General features: G+C 39.9%; 2 protein-coding genes across 2 annotated transcripts in view; one reads left to right on the top strand and one right to left on the bottom strand.

Annotated features, from left to right (window-relative positions):
• Positions 1 to 17,164, bottom strand: part of VPS35 (VPS35 retromer complex component) — a 48,260-nt gene extending 31,096 nt beyond the window's left edge. The window contains exons 1-7 of the mRNA XM_063438588.1: positions 17,097 to 17,164; positions 11,790 to 11,888; positions 8,220 to 8,316; positions 6,223 to 6,346; positions 5,401 to 5,583; positions 4,480 to 4,693; positions 1,532 to 1,615 (exon numbers count right to left, since the gene is read on the bottom strand). Coding sequence (XP_063294658.1) covers positions 1,532 to 1,615; positions 4,480 to 4,693; positions 5,401 to 5,583; positions 6,223 to 6,346; positions 8,220 to 8,316; positions 11,790 to 11,888; positions 17,097 to 17,099 — 804 coding nt within the window. The 5' untranslated portion in view covers positions 17,100 to 17,164. The remainder of the gene's footprint in view (positions 1 to 1,531; positions 1,616 to 4,479; positions 4,694 to 5,400; positions 5,584 to 6,222; positions 6,347 to 8,219; positions 8,317 to 11,789; positions 11,889 to 17,096) is intronic.
• A 2,340-nt stretch (positions 17,165 to 19,504) lies between these two features.
• ORC6 (origin recognition complex subunit 6) lies at positions 19,505 to 26,189 on the top strand. Its single transcript, XM_063437415.1, has 7 exons — positions 19,505 to 19,619; positions 19,904 to 20,033; positions 20,868 to 21,031; positions 23,683 to 23,772; positions 24,696 to 24,808; positions 24,991 to 25,065; positions 25,730 to 26,189. The coding sequence occupies exons 1-7, from the start codon at positions 19,555 to 19,557 to the stop codon at positions 25,852 to 25,854; spliced, it is 762 nt and encodes a 253-aa protein (XP_063293485.1). The 5' UTR covers positions 19,505 to 19,554; the 3' UTR covers positions 25,855 to 26,189.
• The last annotated feature ends 228 nt before the right edge of the window (positions 26,190 to 26,417 follow it).

Raw genomic sequence — 26,417 nt, forward strand, 5'->3', positions numbered from 1 at the left:
TTAGGCTACACCCTCCATGATAACTAGCGATTTGCCCCTCCTTTTCCATGTCAACGGCCTCCATTGCAAACAGACCTGGCTAAAATAGTCATGGTTAGGTGGTGTCCTGTCCTCAGAGGGGACAATATCTTCACATGCTCAGTGTAATCCTGCCCAAAAAGTTTTAATTTAATTTACAGTATTAGCAGCTAAACTGACAAACTCCTCGGCCCCTCTCCCATCTCTATTTAACACCTGCTGAAGAAGACTTCCATCATTCTAAACCTACAGGTTCCTACTCGCTCATATGGTGAACATACTGCTCGCTGACACCATGTCCACCTCACCAGCCAGATCTTCAAAGACAAGATTAGCATTATTCTTGAAGAGCTCTCCTCCAACCACCCTCCAGAGCACTTGTCTCTAAGCTACCATCCTGTTCTACTCATTCATTCTCTTTGTTATTGAATCTCGAGTATTTCTCGTATGCTCTTCTCCACCTGCTCCTTTGGTCACATACATTCCCATTTTCTACATCACCCCATATACGAAGATAGATTTAACCCCTCACTCTCTGGCACATTCCCACAACTTTTAAATAGGCCAAGTTATATTTTTCCTAAGCAACTCTAGCAACAGATGTATTTACAGTCTACAGAAATGAAACGTGAAACGTGCCAAGTATGCCTGTAAATGTTAGATACAGTGAAAAACAACTGTACCTCTATTTTACTGTACTGTGTATAGAGCTATGTATACCTGTAAGTACTAAAAACTTAAAATAAACACACATTATGACCAACAAATTCTGCAGCGCTGTACAATAGGTGGCCTAACCGACGAGTATAACGCACCAGAAAAGAAGATGTTGAGGGTCCTGCTCAAACGAGCTCCCATTCTACAGGGAGTGAGGTAAAGTGACACAAGAGCCAAGATATATTTCATGTACTGGAAAAGTAGATTTCTAGAATAGTTTATAGTGATATGTTAGTTTATTGGATAACACAGTTGCAGGAGAGGAAGCAAGGTGTGTTACCAAGGTGTAGGGAGAGAAAGCTATCAACAATGATATGTCTTCCTAAAGAAGTGAGTTTCAATGAGGATTTTTTTTTTTTTGGTTTTTTTTTAAGGAATGGAGACTGGGTGAGAGACTAATGGAGCATGCAATTTGAGCTGCACGGGAATAGTACAGCCCTAGAGAAGTCTTAGAAGGTGGCCGCCAGAGGATCTATCTCCCCTGTGGTTATAAGGTCTGTAAAGTGCTAACTATGGTTGTAAGTGCTAGATGCCTGAAATACACATGGTAAATCTACTGCATCCTTCCCATAATGTACTATGTTGAGAGCTAAATAAACCTGTAAGAGATATACACACAATAACTATTAAACACATTTCCCCATATGGTAATTTAACCAGTAAGAGTTATGTATATCTTTATACTAATGAGCTTACTGTACCCCTTAGACTGCAATCTGCATAGGAAACCTGGTTTAAACAAAATGATTAGAAGGATACGTGATGGAACCAATAGCCTTTTCACATGGCACATTACCTGAATTATGCATTCCATTAGGTATTCCTGAGCGAGGGCATCTCTGCAGTTTACCACTTGTTCCAGTATCCCGGGTAGAACAATCTAAAAAAAGCGAATAAAAAGAACTCTTACTTTACTTCCTGCATCTCCGCGATTGAGAGTGAGCCACCACGCTGCTTTCAGGAACATTGCAGACGTGTTACAAATACAGAACTGGATAAAGAAATAAAAAGCTGTGATTTTGATTTTATTCTGTGCTTTAATGTGTCATCTTTCTCCTTTCCTCATAAGCCCTACGATTCTCCTATCTGGCAAAACCAGTGGGAGATTTTGAAGTTATGTTTTTCCTTTCTCACTATCAATCGGGTCCTTAATCCCACTAAGTAAAACACACATAACTTCATATTTTAGCTTATTTTTGTTTGTTTTTTTATTTATCATATAAAGTGGAGCTTTCACTACTTTGGAAACTGCACCACTGAACATTTTAAATTATCAATGTATAGTCGTGAACTTTGTCATGTGATGCTCCATATTCTTTTAAATGTATATTATAGACATGACAATTCAGTTCATTCAGTGGCACAAATTGCATTCATTGAAAATATATTCATCCACTTAACTGCTGAACCAGAGAACCTTTATTCCTACAATTACACACCCTTATGGCACACATTGATAAGAGACATGGAACGGTGGACTGATAAACCAATATCCTAGAGGATTCACTCCGTAAAGATGAATATTCTGCCGCAAGCCCGATTCCTCTTTCAGGCATTACCGAGCCACACACGGCGCAACATCCACACTACAACAGGCGATAACTAACTTTTGTATGGCAGAATAAAAAACACCGGATATCTAGACATGTCCTGTACCGGCCAAAAAAGAGGGGCGGTCTCGGCCTTCCTAACTTATTTTACGTAGCGGCGCAAATGACACAGGTTGCACTGCGGCACTCGCCCCTTGATGAAAGAAAATGGGTGGAAATAGAATCGCTCATGATGGGGGCAGATCTTCCCCAATTCGTGATGTTGGTTCCCAAGGAGCCTTTGATTAGAGTCACCTGCCCGGCAATTATAAATTCCCTCAGGCTGTGGGATTCCCACGGTCAGAAATACGGGCTGGCGTCCACTACCTCCCCCCTCATGCTTTTACTACGCAATAGGGCATTTATCCCCCTGGTATGACGGCCAGGAATTTCCGGAATTTAGAACAAACGGGCCTGCAGAGAATACTACAAATGTACCAAGGCTCTGATACAATTACTTTTGATGAACTTAAACAGGGAAGACACCTTACACCTGCCGACTTCTTCCGGTATCTGCAGGTTAAAGACTTTGCAAGACAACCCCACATAAAATAATTGGCACATAAGACACTGGCGTTCTTTGAATCCATATGTAACTCGGGAACTATACCTAGAGGTCTCATAACACAACTTTACGCACACTTATGCTCAGAGACCCGTGAATGGGGAGGACTGACCTATATCACACACTGGGAAAGAGATTTGGGAGAAGAACTGGAGGGTGTGGAATGGCAGGAGATATAGGAGGCTAGCAGCACCACCTCTGTGTGCGTGACATTACAGGAACAGTCTTTTAAAAACGATGTTCCGCTGGTATAAGACCCCAGTCACACTATATAGGGTGAACAAGACTACCATGGATGATTGCTGGAGGGAGTGTGGGGAAAGGGGGACATACCTACATATGTGGTGGGAGTGCCCAAAAATAATCAGATTTTGGATCGCAATTAAAGACCTCCTAACGCAAGTGTTCTCCAGGGCCCCAGACTTAGACCCTTGGGTGTATCTTCTGAATAGATCCATCGACGGATGGCCGAGAAGGGAGCAAACACTAATACACAAAATGACCTTATCCGCAAGACGAGCGATAGCATTCACGTGGCTACAACAAGAGCTACCACACATAGCGAGTGTAATAACCAGGATTAAAGAGGTCCGCTTAATGGATGATCTGACTGCTAGGGTAAGGGGGACCACAGGTGCGTTCCAGAGGCATTGGGAACCGTGGGACGGCAGCACACTGAGCGCTAGGCCCACCCCGTGGTCTGTGCAGCACTCTTGAGACTAACCTGGATGCCCGCACCCCCCCGGGAACATGGGGGCCCCCGTGCCGGTGGGGCCTTGTGGTGCCTCTCTCTCCCCTCTCCTCCCTCCACGCTGGGGGCCTTGGCCCCTGGCCTCTCCCTCGCGCCACAACACCCCTCCTAATTTCTTCTCTTTTCTATCTCTTCTTTCTACTTACATTTTTCTCTTCTTCTCTAGTACGACCCTCTCCTATAGGGTCTGGAGCAGAATTCCTAAAGGTACCATTGTAGATACAGACGACCTGAGGGATAACTCAGACCACTTTATACTTATAGTGTTAACTAAGTTGTCATTGTACCATGCTACAAGTTCATAATTTTGTTAACAATTTGCACATATATGTTGCCAATTACCGGGACCACCCTGTGTTGTGATGTCGTATGCAAAGATCGTGCTCTGGCTGTGTCAGCTTGTGACTATGTACTGCACAACAAAAATAAAGAATTTAAAAAAAAAAGAAAGAAAATAAAGAAATTCATGCTTTCCTGTGGTCCCATCCAGATGGGCACCTACAGTGGATGGGAGGGGTGCTCAACCAAATAGGGGTCTGGTCTGGATTCAACATATACATAAAAAGGTGGAATTGTGGGCACACCAGGAACATGCATGTTCTGGGTGTACCCCCAATTCCCCTTTTTTCAACTACGGAGTGAATCTTGAGGTTTCTGGCGTTTAACTATACAAGATTCAAGAATATTTTTTTTTGCCCATTACCATGCATAGACAGAGAAATGCAGCCAAATACACCTGAACAGGATGGAACAAATCGATGATATTTGAACACCACCAGCAGTTTGCTGTATCTTCAGATCAATAGACAAGAATAAGATATGAGCAATTTGAGTAGAACCTGTTTGTATCTCTCGACGTTGACGCCTTCCAGCTGGCTCAGTCGGACTAGGTTAGTTCCCACCAGAATGCGGAGCTCCTGCCTCTCGCGCTCTCTTTTCTCCTTGTCTCGGCTGTGACCTTGGTGTTGCATCCGCACCCAAAGCTTGTTCATTTCGGCAAAATTTAGCAGCACAAAATCCATGGAGTCACTGATGTCGCCTGTGATTTCATCACTGTGAAATAACATTGTACAACAATTCAATTATACAGCAAGTTCTACAATAGTACATTAGACATTTTTGTAAGTGAACACTCGCAAGAAGAAAAGCTTTACATTGAATGAAAAAGTGAATTCCAGTATCCTGCAGATAGGGAGCAAGGAATTAGCCTCATCGCCTACAACCAGCCAGCAGTGGAGACCCAACGTATCAAATGTCAATCAAATTAGTCAATTGTTTAGTGTGTAGGCCACAGAGTAAATGATGGGGAATATAATGCGGGGATCAGAGGAATTTGTTCTGTTTGCAACAAATTATCCGAGTAAAGGATTAGAAACCTCGGAGCTTGATCCCCAAAGGTTTAATTGGGTAAAAAGACATTATGTGGGCTAACCCCAGTAGAGAACTTGGTAAGTTGCAATTATATCACGTTATCGATCAGTGAAAGTCTATACAGATATAACCATCATGTCTTTAAAGACTGTATTCCAAAATGGAATGTCGCACTTAATTAAAAACTGCAGGGCTACATAGAGAAGCCAGTACTGAATGTGAGAGAGACATCTGCTGGTAGAATAAGGTTTTGGGGCCAGACTGTGATGACCCAAAGTAATGGGATATAAATGTTTTATAGCTTGTGCATGTTTGGACATCTCATGATACACTTGGCCAGCATCAAACAGAAGGTTGCTGAAGAGGTTGCTATTTGGCAAGTGACTTACTGTGTTTGCTCTCCTTCATCCGGAAGAATATTCCTGGTGCACTGTAAAAGGTAATTTCGGAGAAAGAGGCCTCTGAGAGGATGCTGCACACCTCGACACATCTCCACCATGTCTTTCAGGATGTCTTTTCTCGACTGAGAGAATGACTTGACGTACACAACTCCAACCGTAATCAGGAGGTAACTAAAGAACAAATGGGATAATCATCACAAGAGTGCACACAAATCAACAATCACGGTCCTGTTAAGAGTCCTGCTAACGTAAACATAACTGTTTGAAGACAGAAAAGCTAGTATTATATTTGTATTTTAGTAAGCTGTTGCAACATCGACACATAGGACAAAATCAATGACAGGATGGTATTAACTGGAAAACGTGATTTTTGTTAGATAATTTGCGAATATTTAATGAGGCTATGGATTATCACCATGGGCAATCTGTCACCCCCATATTTAGCCATTTATGAATTATAAGGTCCTTGAAACCCAAATAGAGGCATTAGGTAAAGGCTCTTGCATAGGTGGGATGGTTGGCCTTAAATCAGGATGGTTCGGTAGAATAAAATCAAGAGAAAAGTCTGTAACTGTCGTAATGTTTTCACAATCATACAGACTGATGGCATTCTAGGAGAGCTCCCAATATACACTGGTTTTCTGTACTCGGAGAATATAGAATAGTCTGACTGTTTCATATTACTAAAAGGCACTGAGAAAAATACAGTGATTAAAAGAAAGAGAACAAAAAAAAGAGTGAAAAGAATAAAAAAAAGTTAAAGAAGAAAGTTCAATATAAACAGACAAAAAAAAAGGTCATGAGACTCACAGCCTGGGGATAATATTTCCTGCATACTGTACAAGCTCATAGAGATCAGCCACCTTCCTCCCTTTAGCAAACTCATCTGTCAGATACACCTCCAGATAGTGCAACTCATCCGAGATGGCCATATCTATCGCCGCTTTGTAAAGGATTACAGCAATTGTAAGCGGAACATTTAATGCATATATTATTAGAGCGTGAAAAAAGAACTCTGCAAGCTCAAACACATATGTCAAAGGAAAAAAAAATTATGTATATACTTTTTTTTTTTTTGTATTTTTTTTTTTTTTTTTTAATATGCATAGAAGCACTAAGAGGCGGGCAATGGAATATTCTTTTTAATGGTTTCCCTCCAGTGCTAATTCAGCTGTTTAGATTTCTGGCCACCCTCCTCCCCCATACTTTGTTTAAAAAAAAACCCCAAAAAAACAAAGTTAAGTAAACCCTTTACATACCTGCAATACAGCACCGAGAGAGACAGTTCTGAGCAGCCCAGTTCGTCTCCGCTGAGGTCATCAGGCTTGATAACCATTTTGTCCAATCAATTACTTCTCATAAAGATGCATTGTGGACTTAAAGGAGCACTATAGTGCCAGGAAAACAAACTCGTTAAAACCCCTTCAGCCACTTACCTTAATCCAGCGCTGGGCAGCCTCGGCACTGGTCACCTCTCCTCCACCTGCCGACGTCAGCTCCGAATGTGCATGCATGGCCAGAGCCGCACGTGCATTCAAACCGCCCATAGGAAAGAATTACTTACTGCTTTCCTATGGATGTCAGCATCATCTCAGTGTGATTTTCACAGTGAGAATCGCGGAAGCGCCTCTAGTGGCTGTCAGGGAGACAGCCACTAGAGGCTGGATTAACCCTCAATGAAAACATGGAAGTTTTTTCAGCTGCAGGGTTAAAACCAGGTGGACCTGGCACCCAGACCACTTCATTGAGTTGAAGTGGTCTGGGTGCCTATAGTGGTCCTTTAACGCACATGCGCGGTAATTGCTGCAACGCACCAATCAAACGCATCTATCAGTCATGAACAGAGTAAGATTCTATTCTAACAGGAGATGCACCATCTGGCAGTCAGGGAGGCAGCCACTAGAGGTGTGTTTAATCCCACAATGAAACCATTGCCACATCTCCAAAACAGCAATATTTCACACTGTGAGAGAAAAACGGTAGAGCCACTGACCCCAGACAATGTCATTGAGATGATGTGGTCTGGATGATTGTAGTGGTCCTTTAAATCCTTGAGATCCAAAGGGGACACTTCTAGATTTCACATGGTGATAAGTCCAAAACCTGTTCTGTGTTAATAGATTTTCTTGCCTTCCTAAACAAAACACTTCCTCAGCTTCCAAGGATGCCATGCTGAAATACTCTACAGTAATATTAGTTAAAAGCGACACTAGCATTCGTGTGCCCTATATTCCCCACGATGCTTTGCTAGCTGAGCATCGTAGGAAATTTAATCGGCAGCAGCTTTAGTGAAAAAAGAAAAAAAAGTCAACTATAATTTTCCTAAAGAAAAATGTGAGCGTTAACGAATCCCTCCGAACCTGTCCTTTACTGCTCAACATGCTCTGAAACCTAGATAGGGAATTTATATTTGTTAACAGGTATTTTATTGTAAAAATAACCTTTTTCTTATGTTTTAAATATATAAAAATATCTCAACTGTCAGACTGTATAAATGTTTAACAATGATTTCCTAGACAACAATTCAGAAACACTATAGGGACGTGTGCCAAATGTAACTGCACGGTTCTCAAGCATTAATTCATCAACGACAGGAACCGGCACATGAAACTTTCTCAAGGACAAAAACACAAAGAAAAAAGCATACAAACTTCCAACAGTAAACCCGAAACACATGTGAAATACAAATCCATGACAATGGCATGTTTTTATTACATCAATGTTAATAGAAGTATGAAGATTTAAAAGGTAATAATAAATAAATTCTGCGGTACTGGCAACCCTCACGGGTTTCCTGGCAAGGATACAGAGCTCATAGTAGCTCTTTGGGGATAGCATGGATGTGCGAAGTTCGCCAAGCATGTTTGAGGCATGCTTAAGTGCGTCCATGAGTTTGTTCTTGTCCTGCAAAATAAAAAACGTATATGAAATACAGTGCTTCATATGTAGATAAAATCATAGACATGTCTATTTAATGGTTCTAAAATATTACATAAGATACCACGAGATACATATCTTATATAAGCTCGTAAATGTGTGCATTTTTAACCAGCCTATTATCTCTCCAATGATCACAGATGCAATACATATAATACAAAATATTATATTGTTCACTTTCTGACATTATCTATAGATTTAATCGCTTAAAGGGACACTTCACTGCCCAAATACAAAAAAAAAATGTCAAACAAAATCACTATTTAAAATACACCCCTAATTAAAACATGCATGTATTTTGAGTATTTCCCATTGCATGTATTTTGAGTATTTCACATTGGGGATATATCTAAAAACAGCTTGCAAAAACTACAGATCTCTTATCTGAAGTTTTTGCAAGCCCTCCCCTTCTAACCCCACCCAGTCCTTCTATGGCTGTCCAATCACAGACTTCCCAATGCAGCTCAATGAGAAGCCTTTGTTCTAAGAAATTGCTGCCTCTTGAGTTTAGGTCCACTGAGCTAAACAACAAGGAAGTAACAAGGCCTGTTGTCTGATTGACAGCTGGGGGGATATAATAAGGTTAGTTTATAAAAGTGGAAATTTCTACTGAAATCTCCACGTTTAAAAAAAAAAAAGAAAAACGAGAAGACACTCTTCACACATAAAACACTTTTGCAAATATCTTTTTTATACTAACGTAGTGTTTGATGACAGATTTCTCTATACATCGTAGAACCTAGATGACTTGTATTGTATTTCTGTTTGCAATAACCCCCACCCCCAAACCCCTTGTTTCCCCAGTTCCTTTTTTTTTTTTTCTTACCCTTTTTCTTCTTTGATAACAAAAGGTTAAATAAAAGTGTATTCTTAACTAACACAGAATTGGTCTGTGACACACTGAATGTTTATTATTCATTCAACCCCTCCAGGCAACTAATTGAAATAGTGGCAAAATGATAAAACAATTAGAGAAATAAAATCTGAAACAGCCAGTCAGTTGTCGTTTGCGTATCACAAAGGCTAATTTCGGCCTGACAACCACCGGTAGCACCAGCTGCTAGGCGCTGCGATTTACATTGATTACGGGAGCAATTTTCTTTGCTGTCCCAGGGGAAATTAAGCAGATTTGGATTGATGGGACAGGCGAGAATTTCAATACACTTATTTTTGCTGCATTGTAATTTATTGTGTTCCATTAAAATAAATGGGATCAGCATTGCATTGCCATTTTTATGTAAAAATTAACATCACAAAAGTAGCACTCTCATTTCCAATGCTTTCCATGACAAACCTGTACCAATGAGAATGTCTATAAATGCAGGAGGCAGCTGTCCGTGGGTACTGGAGTCTCTGTTATATATTGGCACTAAGAATGGTACAGGAAAAGTGTGGCCAACAACTTTACGTTTTAAATGGGGATACTGGTCGGATGTATGGAATGACGCAAGGTCATACCCAGCTCATACACTTGCTTTAAAGTTGTTGCAGAGGAGACCAAAATATTAATAATTATTAATTAAGCAGAAAATAAGACAGAGAGAGATATACAGACAGAAGCTCTTTAGGGGAATTAATATGATTTTTATTTATTTTTTTAAATCTTTTTTGTAAGCTTGTGGCAAATTATATATTTATTGCACCACTTTATTCTAAAAAAAATGTTTTACTACCTTTCCAGGGACGTGCTAACACGCTATAAGTGAACTGCGCACTAGATACAGATTCATATAAGCCACAATTTAAAACTATTACCGTGAGACGCAATTGAAGCCTTACATCGTATACAGGTCATTGTGAGCCTATTACAGAGTCCCTGGGTAATGAGCAGTTTGTTCAGGTAACAGCCATTTATAATGTGTATCTTTCAAGGCTATCCCAAGCTTCGTACTGATCTCTGCAATAGCCAGTATGTTAAAGGGATCAAGAGAAATTTAAAGAAAGTGTCCAGAGTAAGTAAAATGACAAAAAAAATATATAAAAAGAAAAAAACCTGAGACAAAAAAAAAAAAAAAAAGACCAAGCAGGAACAGAGAGAGCAAACGGTTGCTAGTTGCCAATACCAGAGAACTGGGCCAGGGTACCAAAACCTCTGCAGCTGGCTATATAGTGGTTATTAAGCTTTAAATAATGTGAGACCAAGCAGAATGTATGAGCAATATATAAAATAAGGACTAGTGTAAAGCAATAATATAAAGTCTAACATAGACAAACATCTGATACTAAATGAATTTTACGGCCATAGAGCAGGGATCATTTAGATATGCTCTATAGCAAAAACCACAACAAATGAAACATAAAATACAGAGTTGTGGGTCCAATGCTTGCTGCTTAAGCAATATAGAAAACAGGAAGTGTAGAATGCTGGCGAGGAAGATGACAGGAAAAACATGGGCAACGTCAGCTGATATCAATGTTTAACATCTCAGCATAGGGTAAACAACATCAAAAAGAATTAAAAAAAAAGAAAAGAAAACTTCAATCCAGCAAGTTGGACCAACTTGGCCCTGCAGCTCTCTCCACCTTCAGTGTGTAACATCAGAGTGGCAAAGCTGAAGAAGGATTTAGGGTCGGACCGTGCCACCACTGGACATTTGTTACTAGTATGCCATGGGTTTTAATGTGTAAATTTGCATAGGAGGGTACACTCTAACTCATTAAATTCTATAACCAAGGTGCAAACCAAAGAAGACACTCCCCTAGGCGTCACAAACAGTTCTACAAAAACAATATTCCCACCAAAGCTACTGAAAATACAATCAATACTTTATTTAAACAATAATATAATAAACACACAGCAAAAGACACAGTGAAAACGTTAGAATCCATACATCAATATGACACAATGTTACCATCAATAGCCTACCAAGGCAGGACACAAGGCACCAAACCCCTGTTTCAGCATACAAAACAATGCCTTTTTCAAAGGAAGCTTTGTGTTTCTTGTATGTTTTTTTAACCTGTTATTGCGTGAATCAAGTATTGATTATATTTTCAGTAGTTTTGGTGTACACCTTGTTTTTTTATAAAGTTTTTTATTATGCACACATTTCACATTAGATATCCTGGAAGTTGATTTACACCTGCAGCAACACTAAATATCTCTGTATACAGCCTCCTTGCACCAAGAACACTTCAAAATATTGAAGTGTATAGGGTGTTTAGAGCAACCATTCAAAGAGAATAATTTTGCTGATTTATAAAATGTATGGAATCAGTTGGTATAGGGATATAAAATAGCAAACACTGAACAATTAAGTTTCTAAAATAAAACAACATAAATGTTCTAGATACCTGAACGAACAGTAAAGAGCAAGAAAAATTAAATATCAATTATCTTGTTAACAAATTAAAACATATCAATGACAGGCAGTACTGTCCATCTGCTTGGATGTAAGCTTTGCAGACAACTCCATTGTGGAGAAGAGAGATTTTCTTACCAGACATCTTTTCATCTGGAACGACTGGACCTTCACAGCCTGAATAGCTTCATCCAACAGCTTCTCCTGCTCATCTTGGGGGGACTGCTGTGTCGTCGGCTATTTGAGGGTGTACGAGAAAGGAAGGAAAAAGCAGAGCTTTACAAATTATCCAAAAATCTAAGAGCCAGACACAATTTTATTTAACCTTTCAGCTTTGGAAGCATTTCTATAACTCAAAAGATAATAAGTGACAGTAATACACACACACACGATTAAAAAAAAAACAAAAAAAAAAACTTTCACCTGGCTACTAGACATTGGCAAGTGGAAAAACCAAGCCTGACAAACTTCCCATGAATTTGCCACTGCCTGTGAGAGCAGCACCTAAATGTAACAGTGGCTATATTGTTGAGATTGGCGGCCATCAAGTATGTATAGTTTATTGATCCCCTAATACATAGTTCAAAATATCCACTAGCCACTGGGGAGAGAAAATGTAGCCCTGGCAAATAGAAATTCACCCCTGATGAGTGTGACATGGACACCACTCCCAGAATTGCAGTAATTAGTAACTTTTATCGCCTGGCTAGTGATTAGGACTAGAAATGTTAAGTCCTGCCCAAAATCCCCATGATTTACTTAAATCATGTACAATATTTTTTTTGTTCTTTGACGCTATGGTAGCCAAAATGTTTACATATAATATTTTTATTTTTCTGACTTCCTTATCGTTTGCAGTTATGTCACTGCTACAACAGATACATTTTGAAACATGTAGTTCACAAGCAGTTGCCCAGGGCATCCTGTTACGCCAACAGGAGCAGCCACGTCAGTTGGTGTACAAGTCATTTGAAGTTAGGCATGGTGCTGTCCTGTCCATTCACAGAAGTGACTTCGCAGGAAGAGATTTCTAGTGGTGCATATACATTTTACACTATCTAGTAGTGCAGAACTTCAAATTTGGAGCCTTGAACAGCATACAAACTTAAATAGCAAGCATTCACATCAATTGACATATATAACTCAAATATCACAAATATATAGACAAGCAATTCACAGGAAATTGTAACCGATTTAATTCCACTACTCCACCCTTTTTTGAATAAGTGTCAGTGGAGAGTAGGCCAGAAGATTAAGATAGAGCAGTTATGTCAGTGGGGTATTAGTGAACTGTCTCTGCGTGCAGCTATTGCAGAGACAGCTTTTGAGATCCCTTTTGTCCTTGACTGCCAGTGGCTGGAGGAAGATATAGTACACCACATTCTACTAACATTGAGTCAGGATGCTGCACAGGCGAGAAGGGGGAGCCTTAAATCTACCCCTGGAGTGGCTGCATGCAGAGGAAGCCCACTCACTTGCAGAAAATGGGGAGTACAATCTTTAAAATATCCTGAGCGGCATAGAGACAAACTCTCTGAACCATGTCTGAATTTGTTCTGAGATAGTGAAATATTGGGGTCTCCAAGCAAGCCACGTGCTAGGTTATTTTAGTAAGATATAGAAGGATCCCCAAGCGTGGCAAAAGAAGGAAGGACAAACTGTGCTGTGCTGCGGAATTGTATACATCTAAAAAAAGACAATGAAGAGTTTGGGAATACAAACAGATGTATTTGAAAATATTTAGGAATACAAACAGATTTATTTGAAGAGTGTCTACTTTATGTCTACTGATATTGGAATAACATATTAACCCCTTAAGGACACATGACATGTGTGACATGTCATGATTCCCTTTTATTCCAGAAGTTTGGTCCTTAAGGGGTTAAAGATCTCTCCAATTCTGATTTGGTGAAAGGCAGCAATGTTTGGGCACAGTTTCAGGCATGTCTTAAAGGTACAACACTGAAGGAAATACTGTATGTTTTGTTATATCAGTTCTATGTAATCAGGTTACAGGAGGAAGGGATAAGGTCTGCAGTAACAATTCACTAATGTGAGGTTACTAAAGGAGGGGGGGGGGGAGGGGTAAGGAGGAAAAGTCTAAGGGGAGCTATAAAAGTCATGTACATAGTTTGCTCCACTGTACCAGGTATTTCAAACAAATGAAAATCCACTTACTTTCATTCCACAATTACAATACAAGTTACACTAACATATGAGCTATGCAATTCATAGGCATGGACCTGATTTTCCAACGCTTCTGGGACCAATTGGAGCGGCACCTCACTGGGCTTCCCGAAACACACAGAGGGAAGCATCAGGAGATGGGGGCGTGGGACAGAGCGGACTTTCCCCAGGTAAAGCACACCCTACTATGCCTGAAACAAGCACCAACTGCTCTCCCGGGCCAAGGGTTGCAAGGAGGTTACCTCTGAAGCACCCACAACATCACCAGAAGACCGGCCGCAGAAGAACACCAGGGCCTTCCATGGCGCCCCCATACAGGGAAAGAACCTGTCTCGACGAGCTCCCGAGTCTGTCACACGCAGATGCAGACTCTACATGAGGCCTGGGGCTGGGGGGAGGCCTCTCACTACCTGCAACTCACCTTCACCCTCCGGAACCTCCGAACACCAGCTTCCACACTGCTAAGGGAGGGAATCGGTTAACAAGGCGGTCCGTGAACTGTGTCCAAGTATATGGCCAAATGTGGTGCCCAGACTGACGCCTAAAGAGAATCAAACCCATATTGCTGATTATACTGTCACCCACACACGAGGACTGTGACTTTCAGTGCGAAATGCATGCTAATACTCATGTCTTCATTGCCAACTCAGAAGTTATTATCTAGTGACCCCTCTTAACATCTCAGCTACTCCATCTTTCTTTCATTTAGTTGTAAATAAAGTTTGTTTCAATTTTCTTTTGTAGCCTCCGCAAACACAGTCGCCACGTGTATAGCGACATAAGTGTGTCCTACGGTGGATATAAATCTGTTGATTCAAGCTAATTGTTCTGTGTGACCATCTTCTTGCTTTGTCTAGAATGTAATAGTTTATACTGGATTGTCCGCCTAGTGAGAAAAGTGCTATGCTTAACCATTTTACTAATCAGCTTAGCATATAGTAAATCATATATTCTTGTTCACATTCTTTGTATAGTTAGTCAGTGTAGACAGATGCTTATACTATGCCGCTCTGTCTCTCCACTGACTACTTTCCTTACTCATATAATTGAAAAGCGCAGTTTAAGTAATCTTTAATTATTAATACACAACAGTTAAATCTTGCCTGTTTTATTATGTTCACTTATGAAAAAAATGTATCAGTGTTTCTGGGGAGTGTACTCCGAATCACGCCAATACCTTTATTTTGTGTTACCTTGCAAAAACTCCTTTCTTAGTACCCTGTGACTCAAATGCCATAATAAAAGAAAGAACACACAATACAACAGGATGTCAGCACTGATTAACAAACAAAATGTTAATGGGCAGCAACCCAAACGAAGGAAGCCCCTCAGATCCTTCAACAAATAGAGAAACGTAATACAAAAAGATGGAGTAGCGCTGCGCCAGCAGAAGATAGAGTAGAATATTAAAATGTATCCTTAAAGGCATGTCTTTTGCCGAAACGTTGGGGGCTTGCTGATTGACTTTTCTTCCCTCTTCTCACTTATTCTGAATTCCTTGGATCATACCACCAACGCTTTACCAATAGAGCAGGGCTTCTGCTGTGAGTATTATTTTATTTATCTTTTACCTGTATTTTATCATATTGAGAGCACTATTGTCACCTTTTCTATTCCGGTTGGAGCCTTGGATGACCAGACGGTACTGATAGACTCACTTTCTTCATATATCCCATAAGCGGGGATTATACCGCTGCACGCCCTTCACACCAGAGCTGTCCACATTTTATCAAGTGTATCTATTGCTGCTCTAGTGAGATTTTTTTGGTCTATTTTATTTTATCTTCTGCTAGCGCAGCCCTACTCCATCTTTTTGTATTGCTTTACATAATAAAAGAAAGATTGACAAAAAAAAAAAAAAAAAGACAGACATTGTTAAACTTTTTTGCATGTAATTCCATCACTGTTATAATGAGATTCTATGTGATCCAGTTAAAGTGTTTAAACCTACATGCAACATATGACAAGTAATGTCAGTGAGCAAGTCAAGAAGGTGACAAGGATCCAGTTGAATTTAAGGTTATGATGCAGAAGTGGGGTATAAATTATATACACACACAGCTCTGGGCACCCAGAAAAGAAGCTGTACAATCTGTATCAGTAATTACATATAGAAGATGCTGTATAGTCATTTTAATAAAGTAAATAAGAACTCCATGCACAATAACCACTGAAGCACACTATAGTGGTTATGGTGGCAGGAGTGCCGTGGTGCCACCCACTGTAAGTAATCAAACTGTTTTACCTGGGTTCACTAGCACACAGCTTCCTGCCTGAACTACCAGAATTTGACAGAAATCAAACTTCCGAATTAGCAATATAAATTTCATCTATATTTTAAATCCAATTGTTAGCTTAAATAGGGATGAAAATATTGAATTATGTAGAAGTTGAACTCGAGAATTAGCAGTTCAAGCGATCAGGTGATCGGGCTGCTGGTACCTCAGGGACCATTAGTTATTCATTAAACTCCTCCAAAGTTTTGTTAAGGACCTACGGTTTGGTGAACGCAGCCTAAGTGCATAGTAACCTCTACATGTAGTGGTTATGGTGCCTAGATTGACCCTTTTTAACTTACCTATGGATTTTTACAGTGTATTAGCATGATAAACTCGGTGCTAGGACTGTGCACATTTCTTACGATACTTCCTGGTTGAAACAGGTACATCATATTCAATCAGACAGCAGCCCAAAATATTTTTGTTTTGTTTTGTTTATTGTAGCACCATTGTTTCTACAGTGGAAATCCCTTTTACAGTCGATATGGTCTAAATCAAGGTGTTTTAAGAATTTTTTTAAATTTAGGATCTGCAGTAATTAAAAGTTAAAATGTCCTACCATGTAAATATTATGCACCCCTGATAAAAAGAGGAATGACTACTTCTTCAGCATAAGGTGAACCCCAGCTTTAGGACTACAACTCCCACAATGCTTAAAGCTAGTAACTGCTGAAGATCTCAGCTCTTGACTACCTTTGAGGTAACCACATTTATAAATATTATTAATCATGGTGATAATATAAAGGAAGCACCCAGCAATAGGGAGGATACCACTCCCCTCCTCCCATTGCCCTGACCCACTGATCACAGGCCTGGGTTGGGCCCAGCACAGCCTACTGCCCAGCTCAGATCATGCAATAATACAAACAGTCCTCAAACTACAGCCCTGGGGGCTCTGTCATCTCCTGGCCCCTGGGGGCCACACCACTATGACTCCTGCCCTGCACATGGGGGGTGTCTGACATCCACCAGCACTCACCATGGTTCACTCAGCTTCCAGCTTCAGGAGCTTCTTCAAGTCATGTGACACTGCAGGCATTGAACACGCCCTCTGCTATGCTACGGCGTTTCTGATTGGCAGATCTACGCAGGATTCAATGCCAGGAGCCGATTGGCTATAGCAAGTTGTGATGGACTGTTCTAAAGACCAGTCACTGCAGCTCAATGCAACGTGTAAGACTGGAAAACTGTCATTAGTTCCTCCATTTAAAGTACTGGCAATACAGTCAGTCATTCTCTGGGACAGCTTGTTCAATATTATCCTGGGTTCAAATATCACCACAATAAGCACCCATTGTCCATTACCTTCTTATTATATCCTGGGATAGAATTGCTCCCAAATTCACTATATCCTGGGTTAAAATTGTTCCCATATTCACTATATCCTGGGTTAGAATTGTTCACTATATCCTGGGTTAGAATTGTTCCCATATTCACTATATCCTGGGTTAGAATTGTTCCCATATTCACCATATCCTGAGATAGAATTGCTCCCAGATTAACTATATCCTGGGTTAGAACTGTTCCAAAATTCACTATACCCTGGGTTAAAATAGCTCCCAAATTAAATAGCCACACACACACCTTAAATAAAGAATGCAAATAACTTGGCAATAAAAGGGTTCACAATAATAAGTATTGTTTTTTGATAGAGTGTCAGCATATTGCGTAGCTGCTGCAGCACCTCTTGGCTACTTCCTTTGCGATTTTTTTATTTTTATATTCATATTTATGTCAAATCATTTTTATCAGGCTTAAAGCAAGCGAGTATTCAAATGCAAACAAATTATAAACAGAGTAAAAGAATACTCAAGGCAAAACATCCGTTAAGAAATTTTTTTAGACATTTCACATTTCTGTTCTGGTGCGGATGCTGACAAAACCTGTACTTATAGTGTGCATTAAGGGACTGGGTTGTCGTAAGGAACAAATGATTAGGATGTAACAAAAGTATGGTCAGGCTGCATAGATATTTGCTATACCCATCAGCGCAAGAACCAAAGAAAATCTTGGGGGCAGGACAGCTTTTCAAAAACATTGTAGCCCACTTAGGGCGCATACTATTAAGGACACATGACATGTGTGACATGTCATGATTCCCTTTTATTCCAGAAGTTTGGTCCTTAAGGGGTTAAACCAGGACGTTTTCTAATAGTCTAATATGGAGTCTAATAGTAAAATGGAAAACCCAACTATTTTACCATATGTTTTGTTTTTTCTTATGCTTCTTAAATAATTAAACATTTAAATTTAAAAGCTACGTCAGATTTTCTGGGGCAGTTCATACCCCTCAGTTCCTACACCCATGGTTTCACATCTGATGAGCCTGAATACCATAGAATGCAAGCTTGTTTGAGCAGGGCCCCAGTTATCACTTTCTTTAATTGTACAGAATAAATATAAATATAATGAGTAGATCTACATAACTGTATCAGAGCATCAGCAGACATATTCGTTCCTGTACATTGTGGCGTAATGCATCCCTGTGCTGTTCTTGTTTGTTTTGTTTGTACTGCGCGTCTGTCAAGTTTTGCATTCTTCCATTTTACATTACAATGGTGTTCGTGTGTTATGAGCACATTTCTGAATTCTCACCTCCTGATATTCGGAGACAGTGACATGTATAGGGTGTGATTGGCAATGGCTCCACATGCAAGATGAAAATTATTTACTAGCCAGTTAGTCCTGCGTATGCAAAGAGCAATGTAAAAAGGCACAAATTGTCACATGTGCAAGCAATTATTATTTTGTAAAAATGTCCATTGTTTGTGAATGTTCCTGCTCATACTTCCACTTTTAGCAATGTTGCCTTAGTGCAGCTTTTAAAGAAGAATTGTCACTGATATACAACGGTAAATAAAACTTAGACTTGGAGAGTTAGTTCGTCATGAACTGCAATTCGTTTTAATTTGCGCCAATCAGTCGATCGGTTGAATTTTCTTAACTCCAAGCCGAAACGTAGCCAAATCATGAACCAATAAAGTAGCTTGCAAGGATCGAGCATGTTTGATTCATGATTCTGAATTCCTCCTGCGGTCTCAAAAAAACAGATATATGATGGAAAAAAAGATTGTTAATGTCTAGGAGACAGCCTCTAAATCTTGATTTTATTCACAAATCAAGTAAGAAGTGACCAATTGAGGAGCGGCGGGGGGGAGGAGGAGTTGAGCATTAAAAAAACCAAAACTATATATATATATATATAAAGGGTTACTATGTTATTAAAGTACAGCATAGTATAATAATAATATTACTGCCTCTACCAACATGGCAGAAGTTAACTGACACGTCACATTAACGCGCAGCGTTTCCGCCCCCTCCCTCCCCTAGCATCTTTGTCCTGATTGGTTGCTGATTGGCCAAGCGGCTACAGTGGTGCGATTTTCCCGCCAAAACGGGCTAACTCAGTGTTAGTCGCAGAATTATCGCAGCTCGCCATGGAGACAGACACTCTGAGAAGATTAGCGACCAAACTCGGGATCACCTCCAGCAAGGTTTTGGGGTACGTGTAAAGTAACCGTGGGCTTATTGGATTGCTAGGGAGCACGCAGGAATGTTCAGCAATCAGCAGGAGCGTTCCATCGGTTTCCATGGTGATTGCGCGTTCCTTGCGCTAATCCCAGTGTTTAGCTTCCTGATTGGGCAATGTTTGTTTACCTTCCTGATAATGGTGTAATTGGCACATTAGTTGGTTATGTTTACTCCTGTCTGTGGCCTTGCTCTGTATGTAACATTTTTTTTTGCCCAACTCATTTTATTTATTATTATTTTTTTATTTTTTTTTAGGAAAGCTGAGGAATATCTACGCCTGTCGCAGTTGAAGTGTTCAGGACTTGCTGCTCGAGCCACAGCGACCAGTACCGTGTTAATATGTCTCCAGATTGCCGCTGCCAGTCTAAATCACCCCATAGATAAAGTATGAGTTTCACTGTATTTTATGTTTTTTTTTTTTTTTTAATTTATAGAAAGGGTTGTTCCAACCAAAATCTGTGTCTTCATAATCCGCCTAGGAGAAATGTGTTTAAAAAAAAAAAAAAAAAAAATAGAAATAAATAAGTTACCGTAGTGCAGGTTCTCACTCAGCCCAATGCTCCTCCACTGTTGTCATACCCAGGACATACTTGAAAACGAGAGAAATCTCAATGTATCCATCCTGGTAAAATATCTTATAAATTTTGCCGGAGGGGGGAGGGCAGACTTAAGAGGGGAAAGGTTGTTGCATTCCTCTACTTGCTGTCTGGCGCCAGCATACGGTTCATACTGGCGTCAGATGCCAATTTTGCACATACATTTATATTACCCTGTCCAGAACCTTGTTGTGGTCTGGCAAAGGACACTGGTGGAGGTGGGGTTTAAACAATAGCAGCTATGGAGTTAATGTCAGTTTGTGCTGCATTTTATCGTGAAAAACTGCTCATGTAGACTCCAGCCACTATGACCACTTCTAATCACTTAAATGGTCATGGTGCTATGATACATGCTTGGAGGCATTAGGGCATTTCTTTATGAAAAATCTATTATCCAAACTTAATGCTTGAACACCCTATTGACCACTTGCCTGCATTATGCCCTTGATGTTTTTTTTAAAACTTGAACCTATCTGCCTTTAAAGTGAGCTTTCTCTGAAAGCGCCTACTCTCTGATGTTTCGAAACTCAAGATAATAAAGTGTCTTGGCCTGCATTTAATGGTAAAGTATTTTGAGCTCATGTATATCCCTTTTGTGTAAATGTTTCATATCTACTTTGTAGGAGTATTTGGTCACCCTCTCAGGCCTAAACAAGAAGGCCTACCTGAGCTGTCTGAAAACATATGAATGTTTGTTGGGTGTCGATTCCAAAGTAGGTCTCAGAGATCTTGCAGTTCAGCATGGCTGTATGGAGGCCATCACTACAGCATCCAAAATACTGAGCAGGTAATGTTATTTTCTTGTTGTGTTACCTATGGTTTTTTTTTATTTATTTTTTAGCAGGAATCTATACATAAAGGTACATAATCTCCTTTAAAATGTGTACTAGTTGTATTCAAAAATCTGACCTCTTTAAAAAGCTATAAATTATCTTCTGTCCTTCCTGAATGGCAATGATTGACTGCGGGGGAAGGTCGTCCTGTGCCCTCAGCCGATCAATGTGGTCCAGGTTGAACTGTATTGACATTGGTTATACAGAATTGTTAATTCTTTATTGCCAACATGTTTAAAGGCACCAAAATAACTTTTGGCTTTATCTGGAAGACAGGAACAAATAGAAAAAACAGTCAGAAAATAATGATGTGACCCTGCAAACGGAATAGTACATTTAGTGGAGCATCCCAAGAATGGTTCTTAAAAGGAATACCCTAAGTTCTAAAACAACTTTAACTTAATGAAGCAGTTTTGGTGTATAGAAATATGCCCCTGCAGCCTCACTTATCTGCCATTTATGAGTTAAATGACTTTGATTATGCAGTTTTAGCCACACCTGCCCTGCATGTGACCTACACATTTCCTGTAAAGAGAGATCTAATGATTAAACTTCACAGTATTTCTCATGAAGACATTATTTCTTATCTCATGCTCTGTTAATAGCCTGCAGGTATATCCTGTGTCTCTTAAGTTCAGTTCCAATAACAGAAGGTAAAAACTTCTGTAGTAAACACACTGTGCAGATTGAAGATTAAACAATTTATTCATGTTGTCTGAGTGAGTCAGACAGGGGAGGTGAGACTAGGACTGCATAAAAGAACAAAAAGTGATTTAACTTGTCAGAGAATAGAGCAGAGATACTGCAGGGGCATGATCTATACCCACAAACTGTTCCATTAAAGAGACATTCCAGGCACCATAATAAATTAAGTTGTTGTTGCCCCCAACCCTTCTTACCACTAGGGTTTAAACCATTCATGAGCAGTTTAACACCAAAGTGTGCTGTTCCTTCGACATTCAGCTAGAGCAAGCATGCAAACTCGCGGCCCACAAAAAACAACTTTGCGAGCCCGAGTACATGCTGTTGTTATCGCAGAGTAGACACCTGCTTTCCCCACATTGCAGGTGCCTACTTTGCTAAAACTTATCCGGCCGAGGAGGAGGGTCAGCGAAGGAGCTCAGTGTTCCTGCTCCCTCGTGCCGTCTGTAGTGAAGCCGGGTGCCGGAATATGATGTCATATTCCGGCATCACTTAACCGTGCGAGGGAGTAGTGAGGAGCAGGAAGGAGATCTCCAGATGGAAGATTCCCCCACCAGCTCCCAAAGGTAGGGAACAATAAATTAAATGATGTGAGTACAAGAGTGTGTGTGTTTCAGATCAGATTTGGCACAAGGTGGTGGGGGACGACGACTTGTGATTTAGTAGAGGGGGATTCCTTGACAGAGCCTGCATGAAAAAAAAAAAACTGGTTTGACTTTTAAACAGATGTAATTTACCTTAAATAATTGTATCTCAATCTCTAAATTGAACTTTAATCACACCCAGGAGGCTCTTGCATGGTCTAGCAAGCTATTAACATAGCAAGGGATAAGAACATCTTAATTAAACAGAACTTGCAATAAAGAAAGCCTAAATAGGGCTCTCTTTACAGGAAGTGTTTATGGAAGGCTGTGCAAGTCACATGCAGGGAGGTGTGACTAGGGTTCATAAACAAAGGGATTTAACTCCTAAATGGCAGAGGATTGAGCAGTGAGGCTGCAGGGGCATGTTCTATACACCAAAACTGCGTCATTAAGCTAAAGTTGTTCAGGTGACTATAGTGTCCCTTAATAAAACCTACATTTCTATGAAAATGTAAGGGGTGTGTGTTTTTTTTTTTTTTTGCGGCCCACATAAACTTAAAGGACCACTATAGGCACCCAGACTACTTCAGCTTAATGAAGTGGTCTAGGTGCCTGGTCCAGCTAGGTTTAACCCTTTTTGCTGTAAACATAGCAGTTTCAGAGAAACTGCTATGTTTACATTTGGGTTAATCCAGCCTCTAGTGGCTGTCTCATTGACAGCCGCTAGAGGCGCTTCCGCGCTTCTTACTGTGATTTTCACAGTGAGAAGATGCCAGCCTCCATACCATAGGAAAGCATTGAGAATGCTTTCCTATGGACTGGCTGAATGCGTGCGGCTCTTGCTGCGCATGCACATTCAGCTAGGGACGTCAGAGGGAGGAGAGTCCTCCGCACCGAGAGAGCCCGGCGCTGGGAAAAAAGGTAGGGGATTAACCCCTTCCTCCCCCTTCAGCGCCACAGGAGGGGGACCCTAAGGGTGGGGGCACCCTCAGGGCACTATAGTGCCAGGAAAACTATAGTGGTCCTTTCAACCTTGTCTATGTGGCCCGTGCCAGACTTTGAGTTTGATATGCTTGAGCTAGAGCAAGGGTATAGGTTTGCTGTATGGAAACTCAAATAAATGAACGTTGCAGGATTAAAATTACTGAGCCATTGTACTCGGATCACTTCACTGAGATCAGCGATCCTCCTGGCAGCAGTCCATGCTTCCTGTAGCTGAATGTCGACTGGATATGTTATAGTATAAACATTTTTGTTTTGTAATGTTTCACAAGCTGCAAGTTGTATAACGTCTCACTCACCATATACTTGTTTTGTAGGTACGAGTCTACTCTCCCTCAGGCCCAGCTGGAAGACCTTGATTTGTCCAAGCCTCTATTTATCACGGCAGCACTGTATAGTGCATGCAGGTGAGAAATGTGTGGTAGAAATGGCTATTTTTGTGTTTGTTTTTTGAGTGCATGTGACTTCCCTGTCCATAGGCATTGGTGTAATGTACATTGCAATGCTAAAAAAACATTTCTGTTTATCAAACTGGTCTATGTACAGCTCTCAGCAGAGCTATAGCCTCAGCTACTCTTTCTAGGTAGAAAATCAGCTCAAATTGAGTGATGTGCAAATGTTGCACACAAAAATGACAGCTCATAAACATATCCTCCCCCCACCACCACCACCCGAAATGAGATGAAAGACCAGCAAACAGGCATATTTTAATAAGACATTTTAACATTGTATTAGCATTAAAAAAAAAAAAAATATATATATATATATATATATATATATATATATATATATATATATATATTTATATTTTTTTTTTTATTAGGGGTCGACCGATTATGAGTCTGGCCGATATTCTGAATTTTCAGCAATATCGGTATCTGCCTATAAAGATACTGATAATACAGACAGGGCAATGGGGGCGGGGGTTAATGTGGCCCGAACTGGTAAGTGTGGGGTAAGCTAGGAGTCCACGCTCCCTGTCCATCTACCCCAGTGCCCTTACAACCCCATCTGCCCCTGCTCCCCATCAACCTCTACGACCCCATCTACCCCAGTGCTCCTGCTCCCTGTCTACCATAATGCTCCTGCTTGCCTATCTACCCCAGATTCCTACCTTACATATTTACACACACACACTACATTCACTAATCAAATACTCTCACTGTATCCACTACACACACACACATTCTTGAAAACATATAAAATTCTGACTGGCATGTATATTTTGTGCATTTAACTTAATGAAAAAAAAATTATATGTTCGGTTAACCGTAGATTTGTGCAGAATCAGTTTATTCTGACATGATTTTTCATTCTTTATGTTCTTAAGGTGCATGAAGTTGAAAGTGGAAAAGAACAAGTTAATTTCTGCTTCTGGGGTCAAGAAAGGAATATTTGATCGTTTGTGTGTCCAGATGGAAAAAATTGGATTACAAATTTGTCGTGAGTTGGTTTCGTTATACTTTGTGTGTCCTGCTACAGTATTTTTGTTGGACCAGGCTATCATCATGGTGAAATGGTTTTATGCTGTAAATTTATTTTCTCCTCTTATTCTCATATGTCAACTAATAACTTTTAACCCCAAAAGATAATTGTACTATACTAATGTTCCCTCTCTAAAACAGAAGAAAATGCAACTGTGACAAAACAGCCGGTTAAGAAACAGAAGACCCTCCTGGAATGTATAGAACATAGTCCAGGTTAGTGTTTGGCTTCTCCTGTGTATAGTTTGTACTAGTTTAAATCAGTTGGGAGGGTGGAAAATATTGATGTGAAGCTACAAAGTGCTTTGGATTAGCATAGTAGTTTGTTGATCTTTCTGCTAACCGTGACATGTTTAAAAACTAGCACATACAAACTTTTTTTTTTTTTTATGGAGTTTTCAGTCCAAGGTGGAGAAAAATAAACCTTTTAATGGTCAGAAAAGTTAATCCCATTGTTTTGAAAATCTTTGTACCCACAATTAACACTACCATTTTAAGTTGTTCTCCAAATATGCGCAATTAACCTGTTAAACTGGAGATAGTTAACCCCAATTTCAATAATTTCGTCATTCTCTATTTCTGTTGGTATATAACAAAATACGTTCTAACTGTTAAACTAATCTGAAAAAGAATTGTAACAACCAGAAAGAATGAGTCCTAGGTTTAAAAATAAAATAAAAAATATGATTTTAAATAGTCTTACTGAATAGTGACTTAAATCCAGTCTACCTGGTCCCTGCCTATTGCTAACTGGTTGATATATACACACACCTATAATCTTCCTACTGACTCTGAGACGACAAGCTTCAGCCATTGAAAGAGACCCATTATTCTACAGGTAAACTCACTTTACATATAACCTTTTAAAATATAATTCCAGACGAGGATGAAGATGAGCTTCCTCGCAAGAAGGCGCACACAGAGTCTGCAAATAAAGAGAGAGACTATGAAGAGTGGAAAAGAAAAATATTAGAAAATGCTAGCAAAGCCATACAAAAGGATTGAAAGAATGTCATACAGAAGACTTAACAATGCTGGTAATTGTAGTTCTACATCTCGGTGTCTATCTAGGACCCTTACGGAGATTCAGCACGCATAACGTGATAGGATTGCGACCGAACATGTCCACAAATGCTTGGCTTTTCAACTTACATTTTAATATTTTTAGTTGCATCTGCAAATGGAGAAACTTCTATTTTACAAACTGTGTAAACGTTTTTAATGTAAACACGAACCACACTGGCTTTTAGGAAAGAACCAAGCGTTTTTGTATATTTTTATTTAATTGTATTTTTGTAATCCAGCCCTGCCAGAATAAAACTATTTCTTGATTTTAAAAATCTGGAGTGTTCTTGCTGTACCTTGATTTTAATATCGAACGTTATAGCATTGTATGAACTTTGTTTTGTGGAACTATTTTATTTTAAAAATGGTATTAGTGGGTCTAAATGGGTGCCTGTCAACATGTTAAGAACTACTGCTCTAGATGATTAGAGTGGATGCGTATGGGATTGGGCTTCTTAAAATTCCTTTGTGAGATGGTATCACTCTCTGACTGGGGAGATCTC

This window comes from Pelobates fuscus, chromosome 12 (assembly GCF_036172605.1).
Source record: "Pelobates fuscus isolate aPelFus1 chromosome 12, aPelFus1.pri, whole genome shotgun sequence".
Taxonomy (NCBI): domain Eukaryota; kingdom Metazoa; phylum Chordata; class Amphibia; order Anura; family Pelobatidae; genus Pelobates; species Pelobates fuscus.